Source organism: Halictus rubicundus, chromosome 2, assembly GCF_050948215.1.
Source record: "Halictus rubicundus isolate RS-2024b chromosome 2, iyHalRubi1_principal, whole genome shotgun sequence".
Classification (NCBI taxonomy): Eukaryota; Metazoa; Arthropoda; class Insecta; order Hymenoptera; family Halictidae; genus Halictus; species Halictus rubicundus.
This window is the reverse complement of record NC_135150.1, coordinates 27,661,277-27,686,368: the sequence shown is the minus strand read 5'-3', so window position 1 is coordinate 27,686,368 and position 25,092 is coordinate 27,661,277. Positions and strand designations below refer to the sequence as shown.

Here is a 25,092-nt window from a genome sequence, read left to right as displayed (position 1 = left end):
ACATTTACTCTAACATAAACAAATTCGAATTTTAAATGGTCAGTGACTTTCGGACCACCCATACACACCATAGTCTAGATGGAAAATTTGAATTGCTTAAATTATTCCTAATTAGACAAAAGGGGTGTGTTGCACCGACGTTGAATTTTAACTTTCCAAACTTATCTTATCTTAATTAGTTCTTTAAATTTATAAATTCGTTGTGGTGAGGGAGTAAGAGGCTTAAAAAGTTCTGCACTTAATTAGGAGTGTTTGCACCTTGTTAAAAATAAGTAGGCGATGTGAGGAAGCTAATTGTCTCTTGGCGAGAAGTCAAGCATTTCTCTTTACTAAAATTCTTCTTCTAAGTTTAATTCTATATTGTTAGTTTTTGAATAATGGATTTATTAAGATAATTTTAAATAAAGTTATTACATATTGAATATATATAAAGAAAGCACGCGCACGCCGTACAAGAGACACGCGGAAAAAAGTACACTCTGAAAACAGCGTTCGCAAAAAAAAAAAAGAAACGAACGAAAGAAGGTCCACGAATTTTCTGGAATGGCGCGTAATTTGAACATTCCAACATATATTTTGTAAAAAAGTGTATGAAAAAATATGGAAAAGAAATAGTTAAAATAGTTAAAATATAGAAAAAATATTCTTTCCATATTCGGTTCGTAGTAACTCTATAAAGAAAAGTCCTCCCCCTCACAATGACCTCGCAAAGATTGAGCAATTTTTCGATCGTAACTTAGCGGCCATTTTTAATTTCGCACAGCAGCTAATACCAAAAAATATCTTGCGTTCTTTTTAGAATTACAATATTCGCGTGTCCGCAAATATTTGCACCGATTTCTGGGTTAAACGATAAATCGCGGATTCCAGCGGGACGTCGATAATCACAGAGTTTGTTTCACTATTTCCGGGGGAAAACGGTTAGATCAAGCGCGCGCGCGCGCACACACACGCACGCACGTACCCACACCGGTGTCCCGTATGCAAATGTTATTAACACGCGAGCACTAAACGCGAATCCGATATTTGTAAAGTTCTCTCAACTACAATTTGACTCGAGCTTTCCACGGGCTGTCGTCCTACGTCGCTAATACTATTATCTTCATTAAACCAGTACACATATTGGCAAATGTAAAACGCAAAGTGACATTACCGGACGATTTAATCGAACACGTTCTACCTTGGAGCCCCGGCGACTAATTAAATCAACCGGACGAGCTGAAAATTAATACCTCGAAGCGCGCGTAACCGCCGCGCTCGGGCACAATAAATCTAACAATAATAAAACTCTCTCGCAGCCATAATTCATCGTTCATTCCCGATCGCATAAAGCATATCGGGGCCGGTCTCCCCTCGAACTACCCCCGCAACCCCCCCCCCTCTCTCAGACTACCAATAGAGAATAACAGTTTCGTATCAAATTATACGGAACTACCACTTGTCTACCCTCCTGCCCTCCGCTCATCCCTTTACAACAAACTCCGCATAAAGTCCACTCGAATCCTCGTTATCAGACTAATGTTCATTTTTCATTTTAATCACTACCTCCCACGCAGCCGGTCTCGTTTACGCGACCAGCCGCTAATTAATTAAATTGAGACCACAAACAATTTATTACGTCACGCGATAGGCACTCGCAGGAGCCCGGCCGCATGTGCGAACCCGCATACAACGCCAGCCAAAAGTTACAGCCTAACCGCGTTATTGTTTTCGCGACAAATTACCCCTTGTTCCCGAAAACGCCCCTGGTAACCCCGCGTACGAATATTTCGCAAAATCGGGTAACAATATTTTCACTCGTTTGCCATAGTTTTGGGTAACTCTTATTAACCACCTATCAGGGATAATTTATGTTCGCATCGGTTCCACAATTAAAAAAATTCCAACAATTTCTTATATCCTTTTCGAATATTTCTAATATTATATTTCTAATATTAACATTTCTAATGGGTCCTAATATTTTTAATTTAAAATTTTTAAGATTCTAAGGACGCAGACGTGAGAAATTATTTAGTAAATATATTTCTTTATAATTATTAAGATTCTAAGGTCGCATACATGAGAAATTATTTAGTAAATTTATTTCTTTATAATTATTAAGATTCTAAGGACGCATACATGAGAAATTATTTAGCAAATTTATTTCTTTAAAATTATTAAGATTCTAAGGGTGCATACATGAGAAATTATTTAGCAATTTTATTTTTTCAAAATTATTAAGATTCTAAGGGTGCATACATGAGAAATTATTTAGCAAATTTATTTCTTTAAAATTATTAAGATTCTAAGGACGCATACATGCGAAATTATTTAGCAAATTTATTTCTTAGGGTACATATTGTTTTAAAAAAATTGCTAAAAATGTGGCCAGCACGTTCTTGTTATTTTTATAAAGTAACGCAAAATAGTCACTTCTAGAGCTTCGTGAACCTACTGTTAATCGAATGATTCGCAAAACTGAATTACCAAAAATTATTGTTATTATAATTATTGGCCAAAAATTATTTTCATGTGATGAATGTTCGAAATCCGTTTTCTAGTTTCGTGTCGCAGAACCGTGATCAGCCGTTCTCATCTTGCTGTGTAATTCTTCGAAATATTAATTACAACAGTGAACGGGAGAAAGAAATGTTTCTTTCAAAAGTCTGCATAATGCGATATTTCCATGTTAATTTAATTAGAAAATCCGCGCACTGTTGCACAATGCGAACTATATAATATCACTGAATCGCGACGTGGATTCATTAATATCGCGCGCCTGCGTACCCGTAATCCGTATTATTGCATTTATTAATGTTATATTCTTGTATTTAAAGTAACTCGTAATATTATCGTTCATTATCTCGAATATCATTATTTCGTTGTACGAAATATTTACCCGTGACATTAGTAAATTACAACACAAATTCGTTGATACACCGAGTTCGTATTTAAAATATTTGTACAAATCGGGACGTCCCGGTCCGGTAATTAATTAAACATTAAGAGAGTTGTCCGTACATGTAACTTTTCATTAAACCATTGTGCGCGGGCAAATTTTCATTTTTATGCGGTAATTTGTACGTGTGTCGCAGCAGTGACTATAATCACTTTTGCGAAATTTATTATATTTTATTGCTGAGCGAATGCGGAGCTCATAAATAAGCAGAAATGGAAAGTATTACGTTGCAGACACTCGAGAGGGGGCTGGAAAAATTTCTTTCCATTAAAACCTGGGTGATTTCTGAAAGCAGAAATCTTCTTTCTGCAACCATCTAAAAAAAATTGATTCCAATTGTCGTTACTTTGTAAAAATCGGTATCGCAATAGAATTGCTTTCAACGATTAAAAATATAGTATATATGGACTCAAAAATATTGAATAGTACATATTGACTTTAAAAAAATTGATTATTTAGATATTCTACTAACGTAAAAATATTGAATATAATATTTATTATGTAGTCTATATTGACCCCCCAAAAAATTGTATATAATATAGTAAATATTGACACAATGATATTGATTATTATACAGAATTATACTGATACAATAATATTGATTATTCTGGAGTATAAAATTGACACAATATTTATATATCGGTATGCAAGTTTAGAGAGCTATATGTTCACGCAAAGCGATGGAGAAAATAAACAAGTGAGAAGAAATAACAGCAAGTTTTCAAAAATTGTGACGCCTATGAGAAAATAAATTTTAACGTGTCCGTAAATAATAAAAATGATTTATACGATGCATAGGGTATTATTGTAAGGGAGTGTACCAGCGAATCCGTGCGATTCCGGGCCGGTGTAAACGAGCCTTGTCTTGGAGACACAACGATGACGGCAATTTCGAATTAATTGCAAATTCACTGAGATCAAGGCCGGTGACGTGAGATGATTAATGTCCGTCCCCGGTGCGTGAATCCGTCGGTCGGCGACCACACCCTTCGCCTCGAACCACCCCTCGTCCTTTCTTGCCACCCTGACGCCCTGGCACCCTCCGAACGCAACGCAACGCGCGACGCTCGGCCTCCTCTCCTCTCGATGTGCGACGCGACGCATCCGTATGGTAAGTCCTGTGGGATAACAGCCCTGCGTTTCGGATAACAGGGAATATCACCCACAGAGACACCCGACACCAACGGTATACACGCCGCCTAGTCCGTGACAAACGCACCCACCGCGGATTATACGACATAATCGCTCGAAACCCGACCGTCCGACGCAACGACGCGACGCGACGCGACGCGTCGCAACGCGTCGCAAACGCCGACGGACCGTCCAGCCGCGTTGTAATTTCCGTGGAGCCACTGAAGAATTGCGGGGACCGATACCCGTGTCCTCTCCCGGTCCTGGATCGGGGAAATTAAGCGAAGGGATCCCGTCCCGTTGATTAAGTTTGATTGATTAAGCCTGACAAGACTAACCACACCGATCCTCCAACCCCCGCATCACTTTGGGATGATTTATTCCTTCTTGTTAGAGTACTTCTTCGAAACTGTCACAATTTTATTCTTCTCTTTGACGAAAGCGTCGGCATTCTCTAGATACGAATTAGCAATGAATTCACTATTTTTTTTTTTTTTTTTTTTTTTGAAAAGTCGGATTTACTCTGATGAGTGAATCAAGAATTAAGAGCCAAGTCACGCGACTCTTGCAGAGTCAGCAGGTCGGTCAGCCCTGGCTTCAACTACTGACAATAAAGTTGAAATATCCTTTGATATGGTGACCATTAAAGTCCTTACGAATCAATGTTTTTTCATATATTTTTGCTATTTGCTTTTTGCTTTTTGCTATTTTTACTTCTTCGAGATCAATCAAGACAAAATACAGCTCAATTTGTAGCTGGAGATATTTTCTAGCTGCTCTCGATTTCATCGAGAAAACTCATCCAATGGCATGCAAATGCTTGGATTCCGCGGCATGCGCATCGTCAATTTTTGGCCTACTTCTAACGCTTATGTTACCAAATATCCGCATAATCTGGTCAGCTCATGACTGGATTGAACTTTCCTCTTTCGATCGAGCCCTTTACCAGCGACAAAATATTCTTATGTAAGGACGAAAACTTGAGGCACGTAAAACCATTTTTTGTCGGTAATGTAGTCACTCTACCTTATCGCGAATCTACGAAGACCGGGCCCCTAAGCATCTCTGTCCTTGTTACTCGGACTTGGGAAACTTCAAAGATAAAGACGAAGGTGTAGTAAATCCTGCTACAACGCGAAGCAAAAAATTGCGATTCGCATGAGATTTGATTGAATTTGATCCGATTTGTACCAACTTTGCGTTTACTATAACGGGGCACAAATTAATCGCGGTATAAGAGGGTTACCGTACTCCCGGCGAAAAATATTCTCGTATGAGGACGAAAAGTTGAGGCGCGTGAAACCATTTTTCGCCTATTTTTGTCGGTAACGTGGTCGCTCTACCTTATCGCGTAAGTGCCAAATATCATTCCCAGAGATTCTTACAAAATCAGAGTAATTTAACTGATGAAAGCGAAACTAGAAATTTTAAATGTATTATAGGGGATGCTATTTTAACCCTTTTCAATTCTAAAGATAAAATTCGTTTTATCTGGACATGTCACAATACAAATGAATCTCTAAACCTAGTCAAAAATCTCTGTCAGTCTACTTAAGAATGGTCAAAATAACATGGATGGCGGAATTTGGGTCCATTTTGACCCAAGGTCCCGAACTATGTCTAGATCCTTCCACCTTGTACATCCAACAAGAAGATGAACGTTGATCTCAAGAAATAGGTTAGAAAATACGAAAACAAGAATTGCTAGGTACACGAATGGATCTAATCAAAGATGTCCGCCTCGCGAGGGCCAATGAAATCGCAAACGGATGAAAACTAACAAATTCGAACGGAAACAGAAATTAGTATGTTAAAATCGCGCGTCAGGTCCCAACAAGCAGCGCCGAAACGACTTCGCCGCGCGCATGAAATGATAATTGAATTCTCCGAATCACTTGCAGCGACTGTTTAAAATCCAACTTCCGGTAGCATCCGCGTTACCATCGTGCCCCCGCGTAACTTTGTCCCGTTATCACACACGATATCTCGCGACGGTTAACTTTTCGTGTACTCCCGCGGAGTTTCGAAAGTTAAACGGCCCGGCCGGCAAGACCTTAAGGCTCGAACGTGGGCCGCGTTTAAACTGGAAATTTTGTATATACTGCATAATGCAATCTTATTATGTTAAAGTATACAGTAAGCAGAGAGACCGTCTTCGGGATAGTGAATGCATAATATAGTCCTTCCTCGCGAGTTCGATTCGTGATCGCGGGGTAGATGGGAAACGACGGCTGCCGAGCTGTATCCGCTCGCACGATCGCCAATAGTAACAAACTACCCTCTCCTACACCTGTGTTTACCTTTTCCCCACCGAGGGCGACCCTATAGAAAAACCGAAGATTACTATCGAATACGTGCATCGGTGCTTCCGGTCCAGCCGCGAAATCGATTTTGGCCGCATTTCGAAAACCAATGGAATTCATTTCGGTCCGATCGCCTGCGAGTCCTGTATCTTGAATTTTCTCTGCTCGGACTGTTCGTATTGTCATACTTTTTCAAATTATACTGTCTGCTACGAGCCTGCGACTACGTCTCCAACCACGTTTTGACAAGTCTACAGGGCATTATTGAATTCTATGGTTTTTAGTTTGGAAAATTATTACAGTGGAGAATAAATTCGCGGTCGTATTACACCGTGGTAACAATTAAATGGAACTTGCTTTTCACTTTAAACAAAGCTTTCGAAAATGCTACCAAAAATAGCGATATTGTGCGGTGACGAGAAGAAACACGAAGAAACTAACGATAAAAAATTATGCCTGGCTTCAAAAGTGAGTAACAATAAATCTGATCTCGTTTTAATTTTCGCAATGGGAAAATGGCTGCCACCGGCTCAACCCCTGGCACTACAATTTATTTTATGATTGCAATGATTTGAACTTTTTTGATGCCTATGATCTACTAGGAAAAATAGAACATTTATATTTATTGTATAACCAAGTGTTCTGCGATGGTCAAAAATATTGACTAGGACAAAATAGAATTTCACTTCAATTTAAAACTTTGACTGCCAAACTAGAAACCTCAAAAATCCATAAAATCAAAGTTATTTAATGAGATAAAAATTGAAAAAGAATTAAATGTATGATATTGAGTAATACTCCAACTCTCTTGCAGTTTACAGATCCTAATCAAATTTGGTACGATGAATATATTCACGTAAAAATTCATTTTAAAATCTGTAGAAATAATTTCGTCACCTACATATGGGCGACATGGCAGTCAACGTGTTAGAGGCAATTAATAATATACGCATTTAGAAAATTCTGTTCTTCAGTCCGACGTCCAGCTGAATTTTTCAGCAAACACAACTTAAGCATCGTGTAACAAGATGTACATAATTAATTTTTTAAGCGAACATAATTTAATGTAGGAAAAATTGTCGGATTGATCGCGTTATACGGAAGCGCACAGTGATTTTGCAGAGAAGATCCTTGGCGCAGTTGCGACCCTTAGCGAGATCCTGATCCGCGAGGGTCGGCGGGGGCCCGTAACGAGAAAATAGCATCAGCGAAACAAGTGATCGAGCGCAGGTTTTTCTAAAGTCTAAAGTCGCGTCTTTCTTTCCCGTTTCCGCGTGACTAACAGCTCCATCGTCGGATACGTGGCGTTGACGTTTTAATAATTTCATTCGGCCGCGTCAAGAGTCTCGTTTCCAAAGAACCTTAGCAGGGCTTCTTCCCCGTCGGCTGAATCATCCCCCGAGCTGAACCATCCCCTCCCCTCCCCCGCCCTCCTAGGCCTTATTCACGAACCCGAGGTCGTGGAATCGCACGCGCGAAATACCCGCGATTTAATTCCGAGCTGATTCTTCGGGAGGCTCGTTAATTCCCATGGGGATAAGAACCCCGTCGCCGAAGAAAAGAGAGAGAGAGATGCTCGCGGGACACAGACGCCACCTGGAAAGTTGAGCCACCTGTAATTGAGCCGCGTGACAACGTCGACGGGTCGCCGGGGTGGGGGTTCCAGAACAAAGGCGTGAAAACTCTTCGGCCAGGCTCATTACCGTCGCGATACCGATTGAAACTGAAGCGGGAACCTTCGCGGGAAAAACGTTAGTGGCTTTATTCGGCTAACAAAACGGTTTTCATTCGAGCAAATCAACCTGAAGATCCGTCCTCTGTTGCGTCCACTCGCGACGCACTTGCCGCTTACAACTGTCCAGACAGCATTCTGGAATGCTGGGAAATTGACTGGGAATGATTACACCGGGTGCTCGCGAAACCAGGATTTTTTTGTATTAAACCTTTGCAATCGAAGCTATTTTAACTCCGAAACGAAACATTTCTTCCGACCTAGAATATTTCCCTTCTATATATATATATTTTTCATGTTATACATATGAAAATGGTGCAATTTACTCGTACAATACTGAAGTGTTTAGTAATTTGTTGAATACAAACCAATTTAATAATGTAAACAATGTTTTGAATAGTGACACATCGATTTTTAGTGGCGACTCACAGTCGCCATTCGAGTGCCAAGGGTTAAAACTGAAACTATCGGACTCTTCGATTTAAAATTTATTACTCCGAGATTATTGGAGGTTCTGAACCTAAATTCACCAGGTGCAGACAGCACTCTGGAATGCTGGGAAATTGACTGGGAATCTTTATACCGGGTGCTAGCGAAATCAGCATTTATTTTTTTTACTAAAACTAGAACCACGGGACTCCTCGATTTAAAATTTATTACTCCGAGATTTTTGAAGGTTCTGAGCCTAAATTTACCAGGTTCACACAGCATTCTGGAATGCTGAAACAATTGACTAGGAATGTTTATACCGGGTGCTCGCGAATATTTTTGTTCGTATTAAAACTAGAACTAGAAGACTTCGATTTAAAATTTATTACTCCGAGATTATTGAAGGTTCCGAACCTGAATTCACGAGGTTCAGACAGCATTCCGGAATGCTGGGAAATTGACTGAAAATGTTTATACCGGGTGCTCGCGAAACCAGGATTTTTTTACTAAAACTAGAACTACGGGACTCCTCGATTTAAAATTTATTACTCCGAGATTGTTGAAGGTTCTGAGCCTAAATTTACCAGGTTCAGACAGCATTCTGGAATGCTGAAACAATTGACTAGGAATGTTTATACCGGGTGCTCGCGAATATTTTTTTTGTTCGTATTAAAACTAGAACTAGAAGACTTCGATTTAAAATTTATTACTCCGAGATTATTGAAGGTTCCGAACCTGAATTCACCAGGTTCAGACAGCATTCTGGAATGCTGGGAAATTGACTGAAAATATTTATACCGGGTGCTCGCGAAACCAGGATTTTTTTACTAAAACTAGAACTACAGGACTCCTCGATTTAAAATGTATTACTCCGAGATTATTGAAGGTTCCGAACCTGAATTCACGAGGTTCAGACAGCATTCTGGAATGCTGGGAAATTGACTAGGAACGTTTATACCGGGTGCTGGCGAATAATTTTTTCGTATTAAAAAAAACTATGAGTCCTCGATTTAAAATTTATTACTCCTAGATTGTTGGAGGCTCTGAGCCTGAATTCCCCAGGAATTATTAAACAAATTTCTCTGTTATGAAACATCGCTGAAATTCGGTTCAATTAACAAAATTATAAAGAGAATAACATCTATGTCCGAATTAAATGTGAATGTCTATGCGAGAGCGTCAGAAGGATCTGCTAAAAAATTCTATTCACTTAATTTGCATGTCCTCAAGTAGTTTCTCGAGCGCTATGTTCACCGGTATCGATATCCATCGGGCACTCTCAGATAAAAACGCCTGTCCAGATTACAAAGGAGCCTGTTAGATATGTTCCGCAGACTAATACCAGAACATGGGGCCGGCCTCCTCCGGAGTTCGCCAACTATGAATGAACCTATGGCAACGACAAATTTCCTCATCTAACTTTCTACTCTGAGATGAGATGATCGCTCAATGCCACCATCACTAGCGCTCCTATCCTCGCTATAACTCCGCTCATCCGCCTTACCTGACCTGCTCACTCCCTTCCCCTCCCCTTCCCCTCCCCCTCCCCTCCGCTACACTCCTTCCTATCCGACACCTTCGGGGAAAATTAATGATGGAATCCGAGAGTTTTCTATAGGGAAGTTCGCCGTTAGATCCCTTAGGACGGAAGAAATTCGCAAAGAAGGCGCAATGGAAGGCAACGACAATGGATTTTTCCCAGGGCTCGATCCCTGAATGGACATTGCTTCTATTCCCGTTCTCTACGTTCCACGGGACTTTTATGCGATCCGAGAGTCGCGGGCCCGAATCGTGTCACGAGTCATGCGAGTTCTCTTCTTCCAGCCAATCGGGGGACATGCTCTTATCGTTCCCGTCAACAATTTCTCTTGTTTCGCTCGGGCGTGATTAATAGACCGCCGATCTTTAGACCGAGTCCCGCTTCATTAGTTATCTCATAGAAATCGGGATTAGGCATTTATCTCGTTCGTTCTGAAATTTCTTTGCGATTCAAGCGACGCTAGTAGAGTCGAGCGGATTTTATGCATTCATGAGGAAAATCGGTAAGCGGAATTTAAAGGGACACGTTGAAACGATTTAAAACCACCATCGTATTGTTTTCATAAAATAATTAAAAGACATTTTTATTTCGCCCCTGTGTCTTGCCCGCAGTCCATCTATTAGTATTTAGCAATGCTGTTAATTCTTAAATACGTTTACACGTGTTTTATGAATAATAATCGACATGCTGTACATCAGTTGCAAGATGTAGGGACTAAGTGGAATTTCTTGTTCTTTGATTTTTAATTTTCATATGTCTTAAATGACACATATCAATATTCCCAAAATTAGAGTTTGTACAGGTTTAAATTTCACTTGCTTATTTTTATAAATAGAATAGTCTTTTGCAAAATGCTTTACAGGTAGTGGCTGTCCAAGCAAATTCGAATTTTATAAATGGATTTTATGAAACTAAAATTAGTCGAAATTCCATTTTTTTTTTTTTGTTATCGACTTCAGTGAAATTTTTGAACAGGTACAGTCCTTCCTAGGCTCTCACATAGCCATTGATATCTAGTATTAACATGGACACTGATATTTGAATAGTACCTGCGAGTGTTAATGCAAAATTAAGAAACTGTGACCGATTTAGATGAAATATTCGGAATATGTATAATTGATACAGATGTACAAAACGTACTTTCAAAATTTTTAATATAAGCCCGCATAAAAAAGTTGCAAAGTACAACTTTTAGTACTTTCTCTGTAATTTCGCCCGATTGCAATTTTAATCAAACATTTTTCTCACGTTACGTAGTGATCCAATTGTTCTAACTTCCCAAAAAAAAAAATTCAAGTAGTATAGTCCAATATTGACAAAATTATGCGATTTCTAAAAGCGCACGAATATTAGTGGGAGTCTGATTGGTCAGAGTGGAGGGGGCTCTAGCACCTCTATTGGCCAAAGCGGTTGCACGTACTATACAGCGTGTGACGTCAAAGCCACGCGTCAAGCCACAACGGAACAAAATGGCGCTTGTAATAATCCAACAACTGTATATTGAAATTTAAATATACTGCGTTCGAGTTTTCCTTAAAAATCTGCACTTTCCGGACAACCCAATAGAACACATCGATGAATTTCTATTCGCACCTGTAATCTTCCTTAATCGTGCGTGTAAAATATTCTTCTACATTTATTTATTTATTCAATCACCTAGACTTCGATTCACACAGCTATAATTCTACTCCTGTGTACTGTGCGTGCCGCACAAGAAGTCTCGCGAAAGGAGTGCGAGCCTAATTGGTCAGAGTGGAGGGGGCTCTAGCACCTCTATTGGCCAAAGCGGTTGCACGTACTATACAGCGTGTGACGTCAAAGCCACGCGTCAAGCCGCAAAGATTACGGAACAAAATGGCGCTTGTAATAATCCAACAACTGTATATCGAAATTTAGATATACTGCGTTCGAGTTTTCCTTAAAAATCGGCACTTTCCGTACAACCCAATATGATAAACTTTTGCAAAGTAAGCAAACGGTGTTGAAGCTGTGCGAGGGCTGACACCTATTAACGAGGAACCAAGTGGCTCTTCAATCACGCTTGGCGAACGGTAAAAATTAATGGTCGTTAATCACGAAGCTAGTGGACGTAATATCGCATCGGTATCGGATCTCCGGTAGCCTTCCGGGGGCCGGAGGCTCAATTTGGCGTTGTTCCAGATTGGACAGATGTCCCTAATTCTTAGTTTGATAAACGATGCTCGGTCCCAGGGTCTTCCGTGGCAGCATCTGGCGGCGTTTTCTTCGAGAAGATCCGCGCCCCGGTGTCACCCTGTCGAGAGAGAGAGAGAGAGAGAGAGAGAGAGAGAGAGAGAGAGCTCTGCTTTCGGGACAAAGCGTCTGAATACGGGAATCAGCGACGGCCGTGTAATTATGCGCGTGATTGTGACTCCGACACTGGATACAACGACGCAGGCGCCGTCTAATCGAACACGTCGACAACGGACGCAATTGGCATAATACGTCCTGTCCTACGCGATCCCGGAGTTCCTCTAATAATTCAACCCACCCGCCCTCGACGGTCCTCGAGCTTAACCGGAAGTACCGGCATGCCCTAGACCAATCGGAACCGGCTTGACAGGAACGCATATCACCGAGAGAAACTCTTGCACCGTCGCTGTCTATACTTTGAGGTCGGCCTCCGTGCACCGTGAAATTTATTGCCGAATTTCCTTTGTCTCCGACTATTAACCCTTTGCTACCCTACACGTTTTAACCGGCGACTAGCCGCGCCCTTCGTGCTAGGAAAGTAGGCGACCCGGGGGCTGCGAACGCCTCTATTTATTCATAAACTCATCAGACCTGCGATTTTTCACTTTCGTTTATAGAAGTACGGTGAGTGGACGGATTTTCATGGAAAATCAGAATTTTGTGCGTCAAATTAAAGTTTCTTGCATTAACAATTTTAATAAGTTTTAATTTAGGGCCTTTCTGATATTTCATATTGAACCTAGTCATTTCTGCCATTAATGCACAAAATGTGCAGCCTAGTGATCTCAAATTATTATAGCCAGTTAACCGAAACGACGCGGAAATTTTAATATTTGAAAAATGAAACGAGTTCGAGAGTATCTCAGTAATTACTAATTTTAAGCCCTAAATTAAGCTCGATATACTATTTCTTTCCGCAGAGTGCTCTATCCAAATCCAAGAAAAACTATGGAGTCGTCGAAGACAAATTGCACACTGTAGACCATGCAAAGTTTGTTTGAAAAATTTTTTGGCGAGACCTACCCTGTACACAATAGAATTGTAGATTTTCAATGACCGTTTTTCGACGTTAACGATGACGGTTTCCGCGAATGATGCAAAGCGTTGCGGGGAAAAATCGTTCGGCTGGAAATTCGGAAAAACTGACCGCAGTTCGAAAGCATGATGATCGTGCGCGAAACACCCGTAATAATGCACACTAACCTATAACACGTGACGCGTCGCGTTATCAGGATGATTGGAAGCGTTGATGAGCAAGCCGACGCGCGGGACGTCTCAATCGATATTCATACGTTCGCGCGTCGTAAATGTAATTACGTGCGTAGCTCGCCCCGCACCAAAGATCTAATTACACGGTCGCCTCGGTTGAAGGCATCGGACCCGATGCAAGTCGGGAGTGCACCTTGCAGAAACCGAAGCTATAAAGCGGGTGCAAGTTAGCGTGGACCGGCGCGGGGGTGCGTATACAGGGTGCACGATTTTAAATCTCCAAATCTTTTAATTTAATCACTGTTTTAACTCGCTCGTTATTAACGCCTAAAATTCGCAATCTACTGATCAAACTTCTTTGAGCCGACACATTTATTTAACTTCGATTACTGATAATTAAATTCCGGATTTTGATGCATTTTTGACAAAACCGAGTGATTTAAAACAGTGAAAAGATTGAAAGACTTTAAGAGGATTAACCCTTTGCACTCGGCGCTATTTTCATTCTAAAAGTAAATATTTCTTCCGTCTTAGAATATTTTCATTTTATTCATACGAAACTGATTTCTACATATAATGTTTAAATGTTTAGTAACCTATTGAATACAAATTTTGTAATCTAACAAATATTTTGTAATATTTGTTGTAATTTCTTTGAAATAATGCCAGAACAATTTCTAGTGGTGCTTCGGAGTCGCCACTCGAGTGCTAAAGGTTAAAAGTTAGTAGTAGACTGCGGATCTTTGTGCAAAATAAAATTTTTATACATCAATTGCCATCCGTAGGAACTAAGTAAAATTTTATTTTGCTCATTAATGATTTTTACATCTAAAAAACAGGATATCGAGATTATTCAACTCTTTTAATCTTTTTACTGTTTCGAATTCGAAATCCGTCTAGTTACACTGTCCAACACCAAAATTATTTTGCAATACCTGTTGGGTGATTCTTATACACTTTGTCATTCTAAAACCAAATCCGAAAGCAGAATTGCTCTATCACGCAACGTTTTCGAAAAATATTGGTTTTTGTAAAACTGCATGATTTTGATGAAAAATGACGTGTTACGCAAAAACTAAACACGCAAGAAAGTTCAAGTTTGAGTCAAGAGATAGAGGGGAGTCTCCTCTACATATGCATATAGCCAATTATATTTTTATGTACTTCCTAATAGTTGTAAATGGTTGTTAAAGTTTAAATCCTTTAATAAAGTTTAAAAATCCTTTATCTAGCAGGAATTTACTATACAGGAATGCAATTCTACAGACATTTCTGGTAAAGAAACCATTCACGGAAAGTATTTGGTTCCCTTAATACACGAGAAGGTTCAGAAAATATTCATTGACAGCTTGTGCACGACGCGATATATATATATATATTCGGTTGGAACCAAAGGTCGTAGCGTTTTTAAATTAAAATTCAAAGATAAAATTAAGATATTTATTCATAGGTTTATTCAATAACAAATTTTCCATTCTCCTCTATTATTTTTTGCCATTTTCGAGACAACCTGTCATGTTATTACATAAACCTATGAATAAATATCTTAAATTATCTTTGAATTTTAATTTAAAACGCTACGCTTTTCGTTCCAACCCAATATATTAAAATAGCGTAAAACACGTGTCCAAGGATTTTGAGGGGGAAAGGGGGGGGGAGGTATCAGCTTTTTATTTGGGTGGCGTTTTCAAGGTCATTTGAAGGTCAACTTTGTTTTTTAAATGGAATGTCCCATTTTTTATACCATAGATCGATAGAGTATCAAAGTCTGTGTATAAAAGCGTTGACCTTCATATGTCCTAAACCAAATAGTTAACGAGATTTTACGCTTTTTTCATATCTTTCATACTTTTCAAGATATTCGCCTGGAAAGTTTTCAAATGAATACCCTGTATATATTGGGTTGGAACGAAAAGCGTAGCGTTTTAAATTAAAATTCAAAGATAAAATTAAGATATTTATTCATAAGTTTATGTAATAACATGATAGGTTGTCACGAAAATGGCAAAAAATAATAGAGGAGAATGGAAAATTTGTTATTAAATATATTGTATATATTTATATATATATTTATATTTATATATATATATTTATATATATATACTTATTTATTTATTTATTTATTTATTTATTTACAAAGGAAAAGTCTTATGTGCGATGCTAGCTGATTACTGTTGGACACTTATTATTGAAAATCGGGATGCCAGGGACAAGCGTCAAGCAAGGCGGAAACGTTTTTAAATTTGTTTACATCAGAAATAGGTAAGTTTTTGTATTAAATTTTCTTTATTAAGCATTTCCACGATGAAATGTGAATATAACGCGTATTTTTATAATTTTTTGTAACGATTGGCACCCAAAAAGACGAAAAAAAATGTATGTAATTAAGCATAGTAGGCAAAGACATGCTTGGGTGGTAGGAACGTCGACTACGCATAGCGACGGCCCTGGCGAGTCGAGAAAAGGCTGCAATGGCCGTCTGGCGCGAACGCGTCGTGCACAAGCTGTCAATGAGTATTTTCTGAACCTTCTCGTATATTAAGGGAACCAAATACTTTCCGTGAATGGTTTCTTTACCAGAAATGTCTGTAGAATGCATTCCTGTATAGTAAATTCCTGCTAGATAAAGGATTTTTTGCATAAATAGAAAAATAGAGCGTACAAAGTACCCGCGTCGGCACATTTTCAAACTTTAACAACCATTTCCAACTATTACGAAGTACATAAAAATATAATTGGCTATATGCATATGTAGAGGAGAGTCCCCTCTATCTCTTGACTCAAACTTGAACTTTCTTGCGTGTTTAGTTTTTGCGTAACACGTCATTTTTCATCAAAATCATGCAGTTTTACAAAAACCAATATTTTTCGAAAACGTTGCGTGATAGAGCAATTCTGCTTTCGAATTTGGTTTTAGAATGATAAAATGTATAAGAATCACCCAACAGGAATTGCAAAACTCGAAAAAAGTTTTATTTTGTTGGACAGTGATAATCACTTTCAGAATTCAAAATGTTGAATATTTTTTTTTATTTGGCAAATTTTTAAGCTGAATATAATGTCTCCAAACACCTAATAACACTTTCGCAGTATTAAACTGCTACATGTATATCGCAAACAGTGTATTCCTACTGTTGATGCAATAAATCCTGTTCTTTTATCTTAATTATTTTCGCCCTATTATGAAGACTACAATAAAGCTACTTCTGTTTTCGGAAAAATCAGGATGTATTTTATTCTGTTCAGATGTTTTTGTATCTGCCTACGGTGTATATAATATTTGTCTGACGTAATTCAGTTTAATTATCACGATCTGTAATTGGTACGGGACAAGACATCACGCAACCGGTGTCATAAAGCAGTTTAGATAAAGTTAATTGTCGGAACAATTTATTGTTATACAAAATTGGAACGCACACGGACTCGCGTATCGCTTTAAATACCGGAGGTTTGTAAAACGATGCACAGTGAGGTTTTACTGACTATCGAGCAAACATACTACAGAAAGTGACAATGGCAGCTCCAATGACAGAATTGTTATTCCTGTTTTTACTGGGTATTGCTTCGTGGTCATGTTGTTTGGTGAGTTAACTCTAAAACTATGAGACCAGATACAATCAATGGTTTGAAATTTTTATGTCACAATTTCACTGTTTAATAAATATTTAAATGTACACTGGGTGATCAAATTATTATGATTATTATTTTATAATAATAGTGTGAAACATTTTAGCATATTTCTAAATACATTTGTCATTATGGTAAAAATTAAAATAAAGTATACTCTCTTCTAAATCTTTTTAATGGATACCTATTTTTTCTACTATGGTGCAAAAGTAGCTCCAAGCAGCTCCAATATTTAAATGGCAAGCTCCAAGCAATTTCAATGTTGAATTGGAGTAGTAAAAAGGATATATAGGTTACATATACAATGTAAAGATTTATCAACACGAATATTAATTAACCATAAATGCATAGCACGTTTGAAACAGTACTTTATTTTTAATTGTCTTTTATTCGTTTACTGAAATCGCTAAAAATAGAGCTGCCTCATTTTTTCAGCAGTTTTTTCACTCGCAAATAATATAAAATCATCACCATATACTATTGGAAACATACCAGTATGTTCTATAATAAAAGAGGTATTATTATAACTACAATATCGATTCCATTTGTTATCAAACTCGAAATAAGTAGGAGTTACGAAATGTACGTAATAACTTGATCAGTATCTGACAACTTTAGAAAACTATCTGCATTTGCAACCCTTTAAGATAGAAGCATGTTTCATGTTTTCCTGAAAAATTGTGTACTACTGAAATACGAGGTCAATTACTGGTGCCCTTACCTTAAACTGTGATAATTTCGTTGAAAAATATGGTGCAACAATCAACCTGGTCTCATTTTCAAGCAATTCGGTTTACGAAAATCTATCAGAAACGCTTACATAAATTTAGAAATTCGATAAAAGTTAAAATACATTACATAGTTTTATTAAAATCATAGAAATACTTCCATGGGAAAGTATTAAATTTTATTTTTGCGGATACTGGTAATAATTGAGAAAGGTCTAGCAGGATAAGCGCGGATAATTGTCGCTCATGCCAATTTTCATTTTTTGTACGCTGAACAATGTTCTTTGCCTAAAACTTGACATTTTATTTCCTTCGTTATTACGTAAGACGAAAATGAAGTTACAAACTAAGCTTTATTTGGGATATTTTTCAAAATTTTAAGTCTGTTATCAAGGGGTGAAAGAAATAGTTTAACTTTCAGGGGTGGTCGGCGCAAACATCCCTTTGAGTGACCACCTTTAATTGAATCAAGAATAACTTTCTGTCACGTAACTGTTATGTATAAAAGTTATTGCTCGTTACTTTTACTAGGCCATTCACTTTTAGTAGTTCTCTTGAGAATAACATTTTTATTTGTTGAGTTGAAAGTGAAATTTTTCTTTCTATTTATTAGGCACAGAATACAGTTACAATAACCGGATATAGTTGTGCACCTGTTGATGGCAACGGAGTAATCGAATCTTTTAATTGTTCAAACTCGGACAATCTATTGAATGCAAAGATTATAGTTAAGAACAGATGCCCGGGTATAGTGCAGGTATTGGAAACTCAAATATACTTGTTTATCGCATACTAATTAATAGATGAGCAAATGTAAACGATGAAACCTGATTTTAGAGTGAAATGGACCTGGTGAAAGATGGTAATGCTGTGGAAATTATTCAATACACACTCAACAGTGTAAACGACTTAGAAATTCCATTTTCTTGTAAAACAGTTCATGGCCTGGATCCCGACAGCGATAACTGTCCTGAAACTGAAGTAAAGGACGACACTTTAACGCTTTCCGTTCTTAGCTACTTTCACCATTTCGTTCCAGCTACTCCGAATTGTTATACGCACTAAATACAATCCAATATTTCGGAATCTATCTGAATAACATATTTATACTAACACTTAGTGCTCAGCTGCGCGCAGCTAAACACAATCGCAGTTTATCTAACTTGTACACCTCTCAAATTACAAAACGTGAGTTGAAGACAAACAGAATTCTAAATAAAGTGTCTACAACCGTAATAATACTAAAAACGTGCTAGGAATCACCGGCACAGATTAAACATAGATAAAAATACTTATGTCGAGACCAGCTCGACGTAGATCTAGTTGGAACGAAATGCGATGTCTAGATTTTTTAAACTTCGACGGACTGGCTATACGAATTCGATCTTTTAGGGTGAAATATCAGTCGAAGACTGTGACGTGACACCATTCTTCCAAGATATCGTTCCCGGCGACTATGATGCTAACATACGGTTTAGAGCGAATGATGACGTAATCGCAACAGTCAACCTGGAAGTAAAAGTTGCATAAGCAAGAATCCTTTTTGAAGAACGGTTCTCTCTGTTTAGTATTTAAGAATGTAGAACAGTCGCGGATGCGAATGCACGTTATATGCTATTATGTATAAGGCAGTCTGTTTCGTTTGCAGCAAATAAAATAACTAGCACATGTACACATTCTTACTTCTTTACTTCCTTCTCAGATTTAAGGAATTGCACTGTGCAATACCAATTTCGATGCATTTCGATGCGCTGAACACGAATGTTGGCCATTTTCCCACGTCACTGTCAGTTCTTGAGCAATCTAATTTTGACAGAAGTCGAACTTTCAACTTCTAAATACAGCGGATTAATATCGTAATTCCTAATTCCTGATATACATTTATATCATGCTTCGACCAAGCAATTTCAACAAAAGAAACATTTACCTTCGAACACCTTTTCAAGTGGAATAACTTGTTAAACATTGAACAACGTGACTTTAATTTTAGTGAAATGTTAACCAGTTAGCTGTTGCGGTCTCTTTGAAAAATGTGTACCCAAGTTGCGTCGCAAAAATTAACCGCTGTTTAAAATATTGCCATTTCTTCATGACGAGTATACTCGTCAAACACAGTTAACTGGTTAAAGGAGCTGATTTACTAGGTAAATAACTACAACATAAAGAGGGATGACACAAAGGTTTTTGCTATTTCTAAATTTTTTATGTATTTCCAAAAAAATTCGAATACATGTTAACACACTAATTAAACTAATGCATATACTAACACAATCATTATAACAATGATAATTAATATTATTATTGTAGGAATGAAGCCGGCTGATACGCGGATATTTATTTGACAATAGACAATATGCTTTCACACACAACTTTTACAACCAAAACACACCTAAAACGATAACGATCACGACACTAATTCTAAGTTATACCGACTCGACTATGTTTTCTTCGACAAACCCGACTACACGACTTTTTTTCACGATCTCTATCGATACTCTGAACGCGCTCCCTTTTCTGCCCTGTTTTATAACGTTCGTCTTGTTTGTTTATTTTCCGGGGCAACAGCCGCTACCTTTTTTCTTTCGTCTTTTTGAAAAATGAAAAATTTATACTCAGCTCTTGCGTTCTGCAAACTGATGGCAAACAACTTTTTAATTTGCATTGAGATGCGGAGTCTACTGATGACTGTGTTAGACACATTGCGATCATACGTCAAGCATAGAAATTACTATAATAAGCTGGTAGAAGATATTACTTTTCTGGGATGTTTGCGCAACACATATGAGCATGTAAGTGTCCATATAAATCGGGACGATGGTGTAGGTGCTCGGACAGCAATATAAGGTTGAAGGTCAGGATCAGAGGTTCGTTTATCAAGCATCCACGATTCCAGACGTCTACTTCGTGTCCCGCGGGATGAATTTATCGGTTTTATAATTAAGCGTGTCCCGCAGTACCGACCGAATAACTCGCTCATGATTTATATCATTCATTCGGACACGTCGCGTGACACCATGGTTTTCCTTAATTTGAATTACTCTGCTTTTGAAAAGTTTCCCACTGCTTTTCATTCAGTCTTCAGAGCGAAAATTCACCCATTTTTGGTTTGCGAATATTGTGGAATGTGTGGTTGCCCTAACCCTAACCCTAACCCATTATTTTCTGTTTATAAATTTCTCTGAATTGTGAAATTAGAAATGTTATGAAGTTAGTCGATGTACAAATTAATTCGTGACTTTTCCTTCATTTATTCTACAGGTAATTGATAAGTACATAAAACAAGTACATAAGTTGATAGACATAGCAATTGACTAATCGTGAAGAATTAATTTGTGCACCTGATATAGTAAATGTAAACTTATAATAAATTGTGAGGTTACAATTAGACTGCGGATTTTATTCACTTATGACAAAAATGAGTTCCTGTAAAATACAAAAATTAAAGGCATTTTAAAATGTGCAAACATCATTTTTCACTTATTAAGATTATTAAGGAAAATGAGAAGCCAGAGGGCTGTGCATTCTTGCAATAAACGCAGACAATTTTGTATTTTGCATAAAGACTAGAAGTCTGGTTGTAATATACTAAAATTTGTTGTTTTGGAGCATTAAGCGAAAATGGATGGAGCATTGTTCTAGGATCCTTTATGCAATTATATATTTCTGAGGAACTTATGAGGGTTGAAATCCTCTTCAAGCTTTTGGAAAATTTGATGAAATACAAATCAACTTCTTTAAAAAATGAAAAATATTTGGAAACACCTTGCAAATACAAATCAAGTTCTTAACAAAATTCAAGATATTTGGAAACACCTCGCAAATACAAATCAAGTTCTTTGAAAAATTAAAGATATTTGGAAACACCTCGCAAATACAAATCAAGTTCTTTAAAAAATTAAAGATATTTGGAAACACCTTGCAAATACAAATCAAGTTCTTTAAGAAATTAAAGATATTTGGAAACACCTTGCAAATACAAATCAAGTTCTTAAAAAAATTAAAGATATTTGGAAACACCTTGCAAATACAAATCAAGTTCTTAAAAAAATTAAAGAAATTTGGAAACACTGTTGCAACATTTCCACCATACCAAAGTGTAGATTCTGTTTTTATTACCCAAGAAAAATTGAGAGCTACTTGGTTCGCACGAGTTTTATCACAGAAAAGTGAAGCAAAACGATCGAATTTTGGGAAGATAAGTTTACCAGTTCGCTGAATTTTGTTTTTGAGAGAAGCAGCGGAAGCAACCCTGCAGAGAGCACGTCTAAAAGCTTTTACGAGCGAGTGCATTTCGCGGGGAATAAAGTTCATCGATCGGGTAAAGTAACTAACGCGCATCGTCACAGTAAACATATTGAATTAGTCGAGTATTTGGCAGGAAGAAAGGAGGTCATTTACTGGTCAACGCAGTCGAACGGCCATTCTATTGCGTCGGAATGCCCGGCCATAGGTTACAAGTTCCACTAAACCTATCATAAACTCGGGCCGGAAAGTCCTTTATTACCAGATGTGCCACCTTACGACCGCCATTTATCTTCGCCAATGGAGTATCGCGCGATAAACATACCGCCTCGATCGAAGATATGCGAAAACTTTCCCACAAATTGATTACTATACTTTCGGAGTGATATCATGTTTTTCTCCACATCTATAAATCTTTTGTGCTTCATGTTCCCTGTAATATCTTCAATTCTGATACGTTTATTAATATATATATATATATATATAAAAAAGTCGATTAATCAATAGAAGAATCTTAAAATAAAAATAACTTGCACCAATTGTGAGAATCTCCGATTGGTCCGAGTTTTTAATTATTTATTATTTTTCAAAATTGTCACGAAAGAAAGAGTTTTCAAGGGAGTACATTTTTAGGACACCCTGTATAGAACATAATTCCATCATAATATTTTTGATAATAGTATTTACACTCGGTTCGAATTTAACTGTCGATAATAAGCTCTAAAAGACTGTGATTAATAAACTGCGATTTTTGTGCATCATAAAAATTTTCGAAAACAATTTTGAAAAATAATTGAAACAAAAATTCATTTCTTCTTCTGGCTTTAACGAGTAGAGGAGAGTACAACGATATTTTAAAATTCTTTTAAAGTTTTCAATGTTTTGTAACTTACACGGACATTTTTCTCATAAGCACACGAAATCCGCGGTCTAACAATTATAATTAAGCTACACCGTGTAAGGAACTGATCTAATTGTGAGGTGGCTTGTTCCACCACGGTTTCTCCCGTCCCTTTTTTGTCCAGATGCCTGTTTATATTTCAAGTTTCTGCTCCCCAGCGCGCGGAATTTGCGTTGCCAGTGCGAACCGAACATCGAGCGAGTAAGTTAGTTAATTAGAATCGAGAGGAGAGGAAACTTTCAGCGAGAGGAACACGGTAATTATAAATCCAACGGCGGTTGTTTAATCTTAGGTGCACCGATGGCTGTTTGGGACTCGAGCAGCGAAACACAGCGAGTTTAAAGTGATCAGCTCTGAGTGAAACTGCGAGTGATCCGGCGAATTAATAACTGAAATTGAGTGCTTTCAGTATCGTCCTTTCGGATACTTCATTATGACTTGCGATCACAAATTTCGGAATTCTTACGTGCGTCTTCAAAAACCGATGAAAACGAAAATGAAAGTCTTCTTGTCTCTCCATAAATGTTCTGTCGAATCAGAGGTAAATTTATTTTTTATTAAATAATTATTATATTGTTATTTAATTTTATTAATATATTTGCTATACTTTTATTCGTGGTGGTAGAACTATACTTATTTTTCTCCTTCTTTTCTTTTTCTTCCTGATTTGACGTACCAAAAAAACTATTTTCAATTATTTTAACCAACGCTAATAATTACACTGATAAATAACTCCATTCAATATTAATCTTTTGAGAATGTTTAAGCTTATGTAAAAATGTTGCATTTGAAAAGAGTAAATATAATTTTCCTTGCTGATCCATCTTCAAAATAAGAATTTTATAAAGAATTTGTAATATTGCTGTTACGTTGTCGAATAAATAGACAGTTTTGTGCAATTATTTTCTTCGAAATGTTAATTGCGAGATATTCGTTTCAAGTGGAATTTAAGGGCTCATTAAAGCCAAGAATAAGGATCTTCCTTCCTCGATGCATCTTGCAGTCATAATTTTCCAGTAATTGACTACAAAATACTGCGAATTAGTAGCGTGTCTAGAAGCATTGCTGAATTATGCAGGGGGGCTTAGGTTATGGAAATAACTTTGGCCTGCAAGGCTGACATAATTAGAATGGATTAAAAATACATGCAAATCAGCTGCGGTTGATTCATCGCGCCGCTAAGTTGCTGTATTATTATTCAAACAAAAGGAACACGTGCATTCGAACAAAATATAATAAGAAATCATCGAAACGAAAGGGGTAGCCGATCGATAAAATACTTTTGAAGAAAATCTCCGTTCGATTCGCGTTTCGAAAAGGGGTTTTAATCGCTTTCCATAAATTTGTGTTTCTGAGTGATATCTCGGGGGTTCCTTGCGCAGAATACGTTTCCCCCATCGCGTTATCGGGCCTGATTCTTCTCTGGCGATATTTCTGTCATGCGTGACGAATATGGCGCGGTAAAAGTTACCAATCTCCGCGGCATTGTATAAAGCTATGTGACGTGTTCATTGTTGATGTTCATGAGTAACGAAACCACAATGCTGCGCGCAACTAATTATTTTTGCAAGTCTTACATGCCAGAGGGAAATGAAACATTTTTAATTTCTCACGGAAAAAACGTTGAAAAAAGTGGTTTCTATCTTTTCTAACTACCACGCACCCTAGACAAAAATATGAAAAAATTGAAGACAGTGTCGATCATAGTAACTTATTATGGAATTAATTTCTTACGAAATCAATATTTTTCCGATACTTTTATTTTTTACAGCCAAACTTCGCAACTGAAAAATCGGAAAAAATTCTCGAGTGTGTGGGTGGGTATGCTAAATGCGTCGAATTTTTTTGAGAATTTTTAGAAGCGGTTAAGTGGGGGAAATGCTGCAAAAACTGATTTTTCGTTTTTCCCCCGTAACTACCCCCCCACCCCGGATGAGGTACAGGGCTGAAACTTTACAGAAAGTGATCTCTCCCGATAAGCTGTCGAACGAGTCCCATTTCTGGTCAAATTCAGCTTGAGGGTGTTTTGAACCCCCTCACTTGGCCAGGCCCTTTATAGTTAGCAATAAAAATGATTCATACAAATAATTTTGTAGTTGTC

General features: G+C 37.7%; 2 protein-coding genes and 1 long non-coding RNA gene across 7 annotated transcripts in view; 2 read left to right on the top strand and 1 right to left on the bottom strand.

Moving 5' to 3' along the window:
- The window catches only part of LOC143365874 (uncharacterized), a 501,730-nt gene that overhangs the window by 247,201 nt on the left and 229,437 nt on the right, over positions 1–25,092 (bottom strand). The window lies entirely within an intron of this gene.
- Positions 1–25,092, top strand: part of LOC143365807 (tyrosine-protein kinase Dnt) — a 158,205-nt gene that overhangs the window by 67,454 nt on the left and 65,659 nt on the right. The gene's annotated exons all lie outside the window — the stretch shown is intronic.
- LOC143365851 (uncharacterized) lies at positions 16,938–19,520 on the top strand. Its single transcript, XM_076806426.1, has 4 exons — positions 16,938–17,075; positions 18,462–18,605; positions 18,686–18,829; positions 19,241–19,520. The coding sequence occupies exons 1-4, from the start codon at positions 17,007–17,009 to the stop codon at positions 19,376–19,378; spliced, it is 495 nt and encodes a 164-aa protein (XP_076662541.1). The 5' UTR covers positions 16,938–17,006; the 3' UTR covers positions 19,379–19,520.